General features: G+C 33.3%; 1 protein-coding gene across 4 annotated transcripts; it reads right to left on the bottom strand.

Annotated features, from left to right (window-relative positions):
* Positions 1-1837: 1837 nt before the first annotated feature.
* On the bottom strand, positions 1838-12792 carry LOC103498248 (calcium permeable stress-gated cation channel 1-like). 4 transcript variants are annotated; one of them, XM_008460783.3, is made up of 13 exons: positions 12451-12792; positions 12091-12310; positions 11226-11574; positions 8228-8386; positions 7415-7550; positions 6195-6296; positions 5800-5919; positions 5628-5708; positions 4683-5023; positions 4337-4582; positions 3473-3797; positions 3060-3293; positions 1838-2402 (listed from the first exon to the last, which is right to left on the bottom strand). In XM_008460783.3, the coding sequence occupies exons 3-13, from the start codon at positions 11537-11539 to the stop codon at positions 2139-2141; spliced, it is 2322 nt and encodes a 773-aa protein (XP_008459005.2). In that variant the 5' UTR covers positions 11540-11574; positions 12091-12310; positions 12451-12792; the 3' UTR covers positions 1838-2138. The 4 variants fall into 4 exon arrangements, with proteins under 4 accessions (XP_008459005.2, XP_008459006.2, XP_050936558.1 ...); XM_008460784.3 differs by lacking the exon at positions 12091-12310 and having other exon boundaries at positions 12451-12637; XM_051080601.1 differs by having other exon boundaries at positions 12091-12463.
* Positions 12793-13253: the final 461 nt, after the last annotated feature.

Genomic DNA, 13253 nt, shown 5'->3' with positions numbered 1-13253 from the left:
ATATCTTTATCTTCTTTTTCTTTATTTTATTTTCTTTTTTCATGATAAGAAGATAAAAAAAATTTCTTTTTCATAATAAGAAAATAAAATAATTTTCTTCAATCTCTAAAACTTATTTGTTTTCCCCCAATTAAATTTATTTTAATATCTATATAACATACTAATTTGATCACTTTGGTGACAAACAAATTATTCCTAACATATAGATATCGAATAACATAATTCAAGTGATTCTAATAGCAAAATTTGCAAAAATATTATTATTGCAAATAATTTTATCAAACTCTCATTCAATATAGACGGCATAATTTAAATCACCAGGATAAATGAATTATTTAAAAGATAATATATGCATAACGCATAAAATATAATCAATACATAATCATTATTTTTTAAAAAAAATTATTGTCAATCTATCAAATCTTTCCTTCCAACTATCCATCTTGATTCAAATTCACAATCGATAATAAAAAAGAAATCTTTAATTCAAATGATAATCGATAATTAAAGAATCTTGATTTAAATTTAAGAAAACATGCAGCGAAAACATAAAAACAAATTATTAATCATCCATGTAAAATCACAAGTTCTCAATCAAGGCTTTAATACCATATGTAAACTGTAGTTTCATGATTTTACAATAAGACCCTAACATTGTATATAACAATAAGTGTCGAGATCTTTGAATTGTATTTCTCCCACTTGACCTTCCTTTAAAACTTAATTTAGGGTTCTTGGGAAGAATAAACTGGTAGTGAAAGGACTAATCCTAAGACTCTATTTATAGACACCACCTAGCTGTTTAAAAGGGAATTGTCTTTTAACCTTAGAATCCAATAAAATAATAGACTCGAAAGAGGTAAATAGCATATAATACAATTGAATCACATTAATAATAATATTATATTTAAAATAAATCTAACATAGATTTTCGTGTGATAACAAATTTAAGATAAGAAATATAAAAAAAAAAAGAGAGAGAGAATTTTGTCGTGTTTGTAAAATTCTAAGATCATATGTCATATTTACTCTATATTATTCACATTAAAGCTACCCACCCACAATTTCCCTTTATTATTATTATTTTCTTTGAACACATATCCAATTTTATTAATAGAATATTTCATTACACTAAATTAAATATGGCACTTTTCGAAATATTAAAATTCTATATCATGTGAGAAATAGAACGTAGGCCATAATTCTTTTTTTATTTTTATTTTTTCTCTCAGTTTTTGATATTCTTCAAATCCAAACCCTCAATTCTACCATCAGGACAAATTTTCTGTTATTATTAGGGACAGGTGAGGGTTAGGATGGAACCGAATTTGGTCCTTGGTTTGACCCTTCTCCCCTAACCTGATCGGGTCGGTGTCTGCACGTTTTTTTTGCCAACCCTAAAGTCAAAGGGAGAAAATAAGAAAGACAGTTTCATCTATTCTACCACTTCTACTCCCCTTCCTTCCATAATCTCCTCTCTTTCTTTTACATTGTCCTTTTTTCTTCTTCTTTTGTTATTTAAATTAATCCCTCTGTGGTATAAAAGCAAATAAAGGATTTTGATTTTGAAAAATAGTAATTTTTGCTCCATATAAAAATAAAAATAAAGTAGTAATTTTTGGAACATGTACGATTTCTTAGTTTATCTCCTAATTATTTTTCTAAACTCTCCTTCTCGCTTTCTCCGTTTTTTTATATTAATGTTCTCGTTTTAAAATCTTTTCTAAAGGGTTATAAATTAAATCCACTACTTTAACCTATACAATTATAGTCTGTGAAAAGTGCATCTTTTCCTAATAGGAAACCTCATTCACAATGGACATTAGCAGAGAGATGCTTGCTACAAAAAAGAGTTCATAGTTATACATTGAAAGCTAACCAAAAAATATGAAATTACACAAAAGGCTCCAACAAGACATAATTTAATATTTATCATCCTCCTTACTATTAAGAAACCAACTAAATTTAAAGAAGAGAAAAAAAAAAAATACAATAACAAACTTTTCTAGTTGGTTACTCTAAATTCTACAACTTTTTCTCATTCAATTTACAACATCATTTCTCCACAACATAACATTTTATTTAACAGTAAAAAATGTACAGAGAGATGTGAATCCTATGTACCTTTGATTTAGTTTTTAAGGTTGATGGCTGTCTCTCCGAACCTCAGGCAAAGATGGTGACGAAGGAGCACTTGCTTTACTCGGCAACGGGGTGTTTCTTCTTGATTGGCGTTTCGTCGCTACCAACACACTTTCTGTTTCAAATGCTTCATTTGACTCGACTTCGTCGTCATCTTCACTTTCCTTGAAAACCGGATGGGCATATGCAGCGTGCAAGTACCCTTTCAAATTCAGGTTTGGTTCCCTTGCACGTTCCAAAGTGTCCTTCATCATTGCTTCCTATATTCCCAACATTACAACTCAAAACTTATAACTTTTTCTTTACTTGAAACATAAATTCATATAGAAGGGTAAACAAATTACAACACAAACAAAATGATTTTGGTATCTCCAAAGAGGTTCTACAAAATATTCTAGGGCATTGACTTTCTAAGAGTATAAAAATACTTTCTTAAATATTTTAAAAGTCATTCCAAACATGTTCTTAAACTCATTTTATAGTTTAAAACAAATAATATACCTACAAACCAAACACATCACGATCTAGTTTTTTTTATAACCCATCCCCTCGTGCACGATCTAACTTAGGTTACAAAATTAAACTTCCACAAACCCCTACATATAGTAAGACCGTGAGCCAAATGTCCCTTTATGGTTTAGAGAAACCAACCCCAAACTCAAGTAGAACTGTCTGAAATCTTTCACTACTAAGTTGGATATGATACAATATAATTTGGAAACAAAAGAAGGAACATAACTAGGCTATCAAGGATGAACATAACTCATAACGACCTATTTTTGCAACATAAGAATTGGGTAAATTTTCTTTCATCGATCTTAAGATTTTCAAATTTTCATTTCCAGGAAGGCAGGAAAAAATCACTATTTCTCTACCCCCTAAGCTATTTCTATATCTATCTAAAACTTTAGACGAACCTGTATGGGATACCGGATAAATGCAGGTTCATAGCGGCCTTTGCAGTATAGATGGAATGATATGGTGATTACTGGAAGTGCAATTAGAAAAGGGGTTGATTGGGCAGCTTTCTTTGTACTTAGTAGTCCCATTAGAACCACCTGTGAGAAAATCAATGCATAAATGATTCGCCCATGAACATCAGGCCAGAATGCTGCGGCACTCTCATATTCCTGGTTGTAGACATTTATGATCTGCAAAATTTGGAAGGGTGTATTATATAAATATAAAACATTCAGTAGATATATACATAAATACAAAGCAGATGAATCAAGACACATGTGTCTCGAACAATAATCCATGCAAAAAATGTAAAACAGAAAAAAGGTTTAGAAACTCATATTCAGCTTCTTGCATAAGAGTTTAAACTAACCTGATGCCGGAATACAACAAAGCCGAGGGCAAAGAAGACTATGATGAAAGGAAGCAGAAGTGGTGTCACAGTTGCATATACAAGACCTAATAGAAAATATAACTGAATTCGAGGTTCTCCTGTGTTGAAACCGAGACTTCCTGGATCCATTGCCTCTTCCCTATCCTTCTCAGTCTTTACTAAGAAAAAGTTCTTTAAGTGGAACATTATCAAAGGCTTCAACATCAAAATCTCCCCAGCAATGCCAGCCCATCCATCAACCATGATATAAGTTATAAAGAAGGTTGCCTTCATTGGTATCGCCACACCAATTGTCTTGGGAATTCTACAGTAAAGCAAAGGATGAGTTTGTAAAGATGGGAAACATCAATTCAGACACAAAAATAGATTTAGAGTAAAGAAAATCGATGGGGAAACAAGATATTTCATCGAAATAATGAAATGAGTCTAATGCTCAAAATATAAGATAGGAAACATAACAAAAACTGAATGAAATATGAAACTCCAAGAACATTCCAAGACTAAATTAAAAACTAACAAATAGAAGAAGAAATAAATGCTTTCCAACTGAAACAAAAGTCTTGAATAAAGTAATCTTAGAGAGTAACATCAGCAGAGTGAGGAGGAAGTCTTGGGATAAATACTTGTGCATCTTGGGATAAATATTTATGCATACATAACTACATACGAAAATGTATGCGCTCAAAACCACATGACCAGAAAAATAACGGCCAAAACAAATTGAAAGCTGATCACCCAATTCCTTGTTGAAAATACATACAAAAAAAGATGATCAACTATAATGGATCATAATGGACTAATTTTAAGGGAGAAGAGTACGATCAATTTATGAAAGTATCTTACTGATCAGCAGACTGCTTGATAAAAGAATTCAGTTGTTCAAAAGCAGCTCCTGCAATTACACTGCCAAGAAACACATTCACAAAGTTGAAAATGTAGTAACGAGCTGCTGCTCTCCTTTCTAGAGATGATAGAGATGTAAATCCTTCAAATTTAGCCATTATCATCAATATTGTAGGCAGAAAAATGAGAAAAATCTTCAACACGATTCCAGGAAGAAAACCTTGGACAAATGACTTAATAAAGTCCCTGTAAAAAAGAAAGGGGTAAATGAAAAAAATTGAATAATAATGTTTAATTGTCATAAAAAATCAATGCAGGATTTAAATGATCCAAGGGTGAGAAATACCTTTCAATAATGGGTTTCAGGACTGGGAGCAACTTCTCAATCCCCTCAATGCTTGCAAGAGATTGTACAAACGATATGGGAATCATGAAGAAGAAGGTAAGAAAGAAGAATGCAACGCCCATAATTAGCTTTCTAACAGTAAGTGAAACATATGGAATTGCAAGATTTTCCCAATATACATCACGTGGCTCTGGAGCCCATTCTGTCAACCAAAGAGTTGGATTTCTAGATTGCTGAGTTTGTGCACAAACAGCTGCACCCCAACGCGACTTAAATGAAACAAAAGCTGCTGGCATTATAGATTTTGGATCATTGGAAATCCTTTTTCTTTCCGAAGCTATCTGGACAGTACAAAAAGACCTCAGCAAATATAGTGGAAAAGTTATAAAAATCATAGGACAAAATGTAATATTAACTGCTATCACATATATTATTATGGCATTTACATATATAACTAAGATTCAGAGACCTATTAGTATATTTTCTGTTTGTTGTAGATTAGGTTTACTTTGATGTATACTGATACAATAATGACTTTCCTGTACGAACTAAATCGAGTGTTCTATCAATATTAAAGAACATTGAAGACCCAAAAGAGCATGAACCGTTGATGAATTCCGATCCAATTTCCTACATAGTTCCTAGGTTGCTGTCAAGTCATCACTAATTCATCTCCTATAATCAAGAGAATATAACTTAATTGGCAAAAGAAACAAAAGGATTAGTTAACCTCAATATTTGAAATAATGAACTACAAATATTGATCAACTAGCCACTCAATCTATATGCGGCTGCTCAGCCTGATTACTTTTTAACTTGTTATGATTTTAAACTCCTACAGTTTGACATGGCTCTATCCAACCATGCATGGATAGGTATCAATGATCACTACAATACATATATATGCAAAAATTTCAAGGAAGAATCTGGATAAGAATTACATACTTCTGTGGACAGCTTCTCAATCTCTGCTGTCTGAAATTCAATTGCGTCCACCTTCTTTCCCCAGAGTCCAAGAAAACCAGTCTAGTGACAGTACAAATTTCAGGATTAAGATAATAAAAACCAACATACGCTGGAGAAGACACTTTAAGAGATATGCTTCTTGAATAGTTACCTTCATGAGAGGCCTAACTGTAGAATTTCTTGAATACTTGAGTTGGTAGAAGTCAAGCCAGTTCTGTGCTTTCTTCTTCTTCTTGACCAGTTTGGCTAATGCGTTTGCATCACGTACCACCTGCAGATATTTTCTTAAGATGAGGAAAGGATGGCAACAGAATCATTTCAAGAAACTTGGACCTTTAGCCTAACAGTATCAAAACATTTTAAAATCATAAAAAAATCTCTTTGGAACTTCAAGAGCTGAACTTGAGACAAAAACAGTTGTATTTTGGATTGCCTATCCCATAATTATGTATCTTTTTCTTTTTCCTCTTTGAGAGTGTATGTCTTAAAAGAAATGAGAGAGAAGGAAGAAAAAGAAAGGCACCACTAGTATTGGCAAAATCGAACCTGATGAGTAAGATAGTGATCTGGATGGTTCACTAAGAAAAAGTGCTCAACAAGCTCGCTGACTGATTCATCTGGATCTGGCGGGACATTTCTTACAAGAACCTGCCAAAAATGAAACAAACAAGTAAGGTCACATCATAGAATGATACTTGTGATGTGGTCTATAAAAATGAACCACGCTGTTTGAAGAACACTTCCAATTTGTCAAAACTTAAAGATTTCCTGGACAAGTCTTCTAGAAGTAGAAGATATACTCCCAAACCCTCTGACCATTACTGTTTAACATATCTCTGCCTTTTACCGTCTTAAACATATTCCTTCTTTCTAACACACGGTCAATCGTGTTCGTCTATAAAATTTACCAAAAGGATGATTAGGAGTCAACTAAAGAGAACGGACTAGGAATTAGAATAGAAACTTCTACTGGCCGAGTAAAATGAAGTACATACAAGAAGACATCAGAGTTCTCATACTAGAATATACAAGCACTGACACAAACACGAGAAGACATCAGAGTTAAGTGCCCAAAAAGGGATTTCGTAGCCCAATTCTATTCCAAACCTCCTCCCTGTCTCCCATTAAAACCCACCAAAAAATAACATTTACTCACAATTTTCCAAGCTCCAACAACAATGGCAGCAACCACATTCCTCCCAATAGTTTTAATTTCTAAGCCTCCACTTGTTAGAAGGATAGGGAACATGATAAAGAAAATCAGCCACATCAAATATTGGGCATCCTAATCAAGAACAGTAGGCTGCTAACTGTAAGAAGTTCTCTATGATCTTCTAGCAAAGAGTGTGGAAGAAGCTCCCATAGTCACAAGGAACACAACATTTTAAACTGAGGCGCACAAGGGGATGTCTCCAGTCTACTACATCATGTTACTGCTATGCATCTTTGAAAATTTTCAGTAATCTATCCGTTTAAACCATTTTCAATGGTGTTTAAAGAGAATATGAAAAGCCTTCGAGGTTAAAATATCAAAAGAAAAGGATGAATTTACAACCCATGAAAACTGAAAGCAACTTAATGACTTTACATGAAGGCTTAACCCAATAAACCCAAAAAACCCAATTAAACTTGGCACTAGAAGAGAGAAATAAAATCTTATTTCACAACAAACTGGTTAAAAGAGATGCAATAAAGGTAACCAATTTGTACGGAAAAAAAAAAAAAAAAGAATAATCAAACGTAAAAAAGGTCATATCTAATCTCACCGTAAACTGATCTGGACGGCGCTTTTCAGATGCAAGAAATTGTAATCTCAGTGAAGCAATCTTCTCATACTCCTTCATCAGTACGTAGCATGTCCACACGGTAAATGCATAAGCCATCACGAGATGACTCCAAAACCTTCATTATAGAACAAGAAGTAAAATATGAAACAATGCTCAACATTAGAGAAAAGAAAGGATTTAAGAGCACCACTGCAGTATTCAAGTGGAGAGTGAACAAGCTTAATCAAACTTCTTTCATTTACTTGAAATTGTTGCTTGAGGGCAGACAACCAAACAGATGTACCTGACGTAACTTTCTGACAGATTCTGATTCATTTAAAGTTCTCTGAATCGATAACCAATCTAGACCTTTACAAGATTGATTATACGATCATGCTTCCAATGCACTAGGCCATTTTTTAATCAAACAAGACAAACCATTTTGGCCTGTTTTATTAACAGAATATAAAGAAATTAAGAAAGACGTAACTGCATATTCTATTGATCATACAAGCAAGTTGAGAGGGGGGTTGAAATTTGAAAACTGATGCAGTAGTTAAAAGCAATGCAAATAAATTGTAGTTACCATTAGGACTATGGACTACTTCATGAAAAAACACTAGTAATTTAATTGGTAAAGTATACTACTAATGATTATTAACAGAAGAAAAGGACACAGAAGTTTAATAGGATATCAACAACATAACAACGCAAAAAGAAAATTCTATCAACTGTCACTGAATCCATGGTCCACACACAATAATTAATAAAATGTTCCAATAAAGCTATTAAAAGAAAGAAGCCTTTTGGCACCTTTGTGATTTGGCAGGGATGTTTGATATTGAAAGCTTGTCAATATCACTAGCAGTCACATTAGCCGTCACTACAGCAATACTCACATTATCATCGGTATAATTAACTGGCACCAGTACAGCCCATGCAAGGAATGCTATTGGGACAAAGATCTTAAGCCTGCAATGAAGGTAATAAGATATGATAACCAATAAACTAAGTAACTTATGACTAATGAATTTTAAAGAAGTATTAGAGAGAGAGAGAGAGAGAGAAAGAGAGAGAGAGCAAGAGTCTGATATCAACCAGAAGAACAATACTGAACTTTAACAAAGTTTATTCTTTTCTTTCCTATATTAGGTATTTTCTCTATATGCTTAGAGAACCTCATTTTGCTAAATTATTGAAGTTCCCTAAGCCTACTGGTGGTTAATTACTGTCATCAGTTACCTTTTCCTTCCAGGCATTGAAATTGCAATCAACAAATTTGGTGGCTGTTAACAAATCCCATCACTTACTTTTTTCCTTCCATACACTACAATTTCCATCTACAAACTTATTGATGATACAATTGGGAAGATAAAGTGGCCTTGTCTCATCTTCATTTTGTTGACAATATAGTTCTCTGCTCAGGAAAGAAGGAATCTTTTGTTAACCAAATCAAATTTTATCGTTCTTTAGGTTATTTTTAAGTCTCAATATCAAATCTTGTACCTAAATTTTGATCTTATCGAGTTAAGAAGATGGGCAACCTTTGTGGGATATGAAGTTGGAGCCTTTTAATAATTTTTGGGACCCTGTCATAGGAGAAATATAAAAGAGACTCACATCTTGGAGACGTTTGTTTCCCCAAAATACTGGAGGCTAATCTTATACAGTTGGTTCTAAGTGACATCTTGGTTTACTTTATGTTTATTCCCTAGTGCAATTAGAAAGGCAATCAAGAAATTGATGAGGAATTTCTTACGAGTAGGGGTTGATGAGGGGAAATGATAGCACATGGTTAGTTGAGAGGTGGTGTCTAAGTCGGTGGACTTTGGGAGCTAGGCATAGATGACATAAGGAAGAGGCCCAGTAAGCCAATTGGCCTCACAGATGACATCATGAATTTGACCTAACGCTACCAAGTCACTTTGCAAGTACAGTCCTTATCCTTATCAAAGTTATCTTTTTCAATGAACAGTTGACAGGATTAGAGGCTCTTCCAAAAACCTGTGAGAAGCTATTTTGATTGAGCTTCCTTTTTCTTTTTGAGTTTGTTCAATGTGTTAAGGGAGGTAGGAGACACTTTGGGGAGGATGGTTGTTGGGGGATAACCTCACTACTCCAAGTTTCCCAACGAGGAACCATTTTGACTTATTCAGTGGTTTGATCCTTTCTGAAAGCTGTCCTTCCACATCTTTGAGATCCATCATCCATTCAACGATAGAGAAGAGATGTATGTTCTAGCTCTGATCTTTGCATAGGAGTCTCACTTCAACCGCAGCAAGGGGATAGTCACCTTGAGCTCTTGTCTATCCCAAAGGCTTTTCTCCAACATCTCCTTCTTTCCGTGTTTGTCTGTTCCTCCTTAATGAGTAGTTCTATTTTTTTTCTCTGAAAGGAAGGTGAAGATTCTTAAGAATATTAAGTTCTTCATTTAGCAGGTTATATACAAAAGAGTTAATACCTTAGATCAGGACTCAAGGAGGAGGCTCACTTTGGTTGGGTTACTTTCTCATATTTTGCAAGAGAGCAGTGGAAGAGCAAAATGATCATATCCTCTACAGATGTCATTTGTAATATGAAGTTGATCTGAAGGCATTTGTTTTTCACTATGCCAGTTTCAGAGTTTTAGAGAGAGGATTGAGGAGCTCTTTCCCAGCTTTTTCATGAGAAATGGCAATTTTTGTAACAAGTTGAGGTGTGCTATTTTGTGGGGTCATTGAAACAGGACTCAAGAAGAAAAATAGAATTCTTAGGGGTTGTGAGACATCTTCGAGCATGTTTGGTCCCTTGACAAGGCCTTCTTGTTACTCTACTCTTTAGGTCTTATCTTACTGGATTGGAGTTCATTTCTATAGTTCAGCTCCCTTTTGTGGACTCTTCTCTTTTTTGTCTACCTTATATTCTTTCATTTTCTTTTCTCAATAAAAGTTTAGTTATTCAATAAATAAAATAAAATAAAAAAACAAAAGTCATTGTATACGCTACTAAATTTAACATAGTACAAAAACATTATGTTTCCCTACAACAACCTATTTTATCTTATGCATATTTGTTGTCGTAACATAAAGTTATGCATATTCAATAATATCTTTCATAAGAACCCAAAACACTCTGAAATTGTTTACAAGAATATGCAAAATAAGATAAAAGGAAAAGAATAAAAATTGATATTGTCTAGTTCAATAAGCAAGAGAAAATGCATAACTAAGCCACTAATACACCAAAATAGAAGTGCCTAAAACAGCAACAAACCAACCCAACTAAAACCACTTGAATTGGTCAAGGTATATAAGTTTGAGTATATTGATTTTGGTTCAAATAATGTGAATAACTTTAATTAGAAATGTATCTAACTATATTGATTTTGGTTCAAATAATGTGAATAACTTTAATTAGAAATGTATCTAACTATTTTTGTTATTATAAAGTTACTTGCACATAAATTTATTAGTTCTATACCTTGTAGCATTAGTTTTCTTTAAAATAAAATAGGGCACTAAATCGCTCTCTTTAAGTCCATGTGTGAAGGCAGGTATTAGATTTTTTTTTTCATTATCTTCTACAAAATTTTAATTAGATGATTTTATAAACAATCCAAATCAACCCACATTACATAATTGGTTTGGGAACCTAACTAGTAAAACTTAGGGACAATTTACACCTCAATGATTTAAATTGAGAACAAAATATCTATATTCACCTAATTCAAGACGTGGTTGGGTTCCTATACAAAGTAGTCATTAACATACATAGGCAGGAAAGTGTATATGATAATTAAAATAGAAGACATAACATAAGGTTCGCTGCATACCCTATCAAGTATATCCGCAAGTAAACAGCAGAGTCCAGTCCTGCATGGTCAATGAGCTCAGGTTCTGGCATTCTGATGGCTTCGGGCATCCAATTCAAGAACTTCAGATATGACCTAAAGTCCAAGTTGACAAACCTACGTACAAAGGCACCTGCGTGTGTTGGGCTGCTCCTTAAACCCTTCAAATACCACTTTGAAAAGTACACCCGATCATTGAAAGGCTGGAGCCTTAAAACGGCAAAAACCAAAAGGAAGATGAATGCAGTGAGAATATTGATAGCTGCAGAAACCCCAATATCTTGCAAAGTAGCCATTTCCTTATAGCTCCTCCGCAAGCAATTTAATTATCCTGAAATAAAAATTAGAACAGATTCGTCACCGAAATGATGGAAATAAATCGTCTGCAAAGTTCCAATCTCTACTAAAAGTGCCGATAAACTAATAAATTAGAGTATCAAAACCCCCCTCAACTCACCGATTGATTAGATGAAAGTCATCAACTAAGATAATACACATCTAATGAACATTAAACAAAAACTTAATATTCTCAAAAATTGGAAAGGAACCCAATTAGGAGGAAAGAATTAGTATTACTGTAGATAAATTCAACTAGCGACACGAAATTTGACTAAAGGAGTTCAAATTAGCCAGAGATGATGTAATCAAAGGCTTCTCCAGGCACGGATCCCCATAAAGAGTAAAGAATTGGGTAGAATGAAAGGAAACAAAAGTACCAAGAGATTTCAGCACAAAATCATACTGAAATAGAAACAAATTTGACTGCTGCATACTATTAAATCCATCCCGATTCACATGAAATGTTCACAAAGAAGAACACAAAAACGAGAAGAACAGAAGTCCTTACTCCGTATTAGTCTCCAATCAGCTCCAGAGTCTTAAACAAGGCAAAATACAGAAAAATAGGGAAGAAGAAGAGAGGCTTCAGATTGCTTCAAAGACGAATCAAACAAAAGAAGATTCTCCAACTTGTTTTACAGGAAAACTAAGAGGATACGCTACTAAGTTCCTTTCTCTTCGTCATCTACTTGCTTATTGGAAATGATCAAACGGACAAGGAATTGCGTCTGGAAATAACAAGAAATCACGTGAAAAAAAACAATCAAAAATAGGAGAATATCAGAATCTCTCTCAAAGGAAAACCAAAAAAAGCATAGCTATAGTTAATGAGATTAAAGGAAAGCAAAAGGAATAGAGAGAGAAAAACCTTAGGGGGAGTGAAATGGTGATGAACAGTGGGCCGGTGAGATCCACATCGATGTGAAGAAGATTTTAACGACGGGGGGTTTTCGTTTTCATTTCTGGAAGTAATCAACTACTGAAGTTCAATTATTTTTGTTTTTTCTCTTTTTTCTCTTTTTCTCTTTTTCTTTTTTCTTTTTTTAATAAGCTGGAAAGTGGAAGATTCCGGAAACGGAGCTTTCGATGTCGGCAAATCGCCACGAGATATAGTCTCTGTAACGGCTATTTTTCGGTCGTAAATTTTCTTCCACTTTCTTTTTTCTTTCTTTCTTTCTTTCTTTTTCTTTTTCCCCCTAAGAATACATAATATTCTACTTAGTTTCTTAGGTCTTCTATTGGTTTTTTTATATATATAATTTTCAAGAATTAATAAATGACCAAATGTACTATGTAACTTTCTCCTTTTCTTTTATAAGGATTTTATATATTTGGTAAGTAATCCTCATAGTCCTAACAATAATAAGAATTATTATTTACATAATTAATTCCTTTTATTTTTTAAAAAATAGTAATATGGAGAAGGTATTTAATTTTTTAGTGATTTTTTTATCAAGAATAAATAGTCTGTGTTTTTTTATTATGTATGAAAAAAACTCTTTTTTTTTTTTTTTTTTTTTTATGTAACCTTATCTTTTTAAATGAGATCTGAGAAGAGAAAAAAAAAAACCTCTAATCAACGAAGAATACCTATTAAAAAAGAAGTTATAGAATTAAATTTGAACCTAACTCCCAACTTTTAAAACACATGGGAACACTTTTCTTGTCAAT

Source organism: Cucumis melo, chromosome 12 (assembly GCF_025177605.1).
Source record: "Cucumis melo cultivar AY chromosome 12, USDA_Cmelo_AY_1.0, whole genome shotgun sequence".
NCBI lineage: Eukaryota > Viridiplantae > Streptophyta > Magnoliopsida > Cucurbitales > Cucurbitaceae > Cucumis > Cucumis melo.
This window is presented reverse-complemented; position numbering and strand designations above follow the sequence as displayed.

Bases quoted from the DNA above. Each gene is read 5' to 3' on its own strand.
- LOC103498248 (XM_008460783.3), bottom strand. From the start codon at position 11,539: ATGGCTACTTTGCAAGATATTGGGGTTTCTGCAGCTATCAATATTCTC. The intron at 8,387-11,225 runs GTATGCAGCGAA...CCTTCATTGCAG, and splicing joins TTGCGGATATACTTGATAGG to GCTTAAGATCTTTGTCCCAA. The intron at 7,551-8,227 runs GTGCCAAAAGGC...TCTATAATGAAG, and splicing joins ATCCCTGCCAAATCACAAAG to GTTTTGGAGTCATCTCGTGA.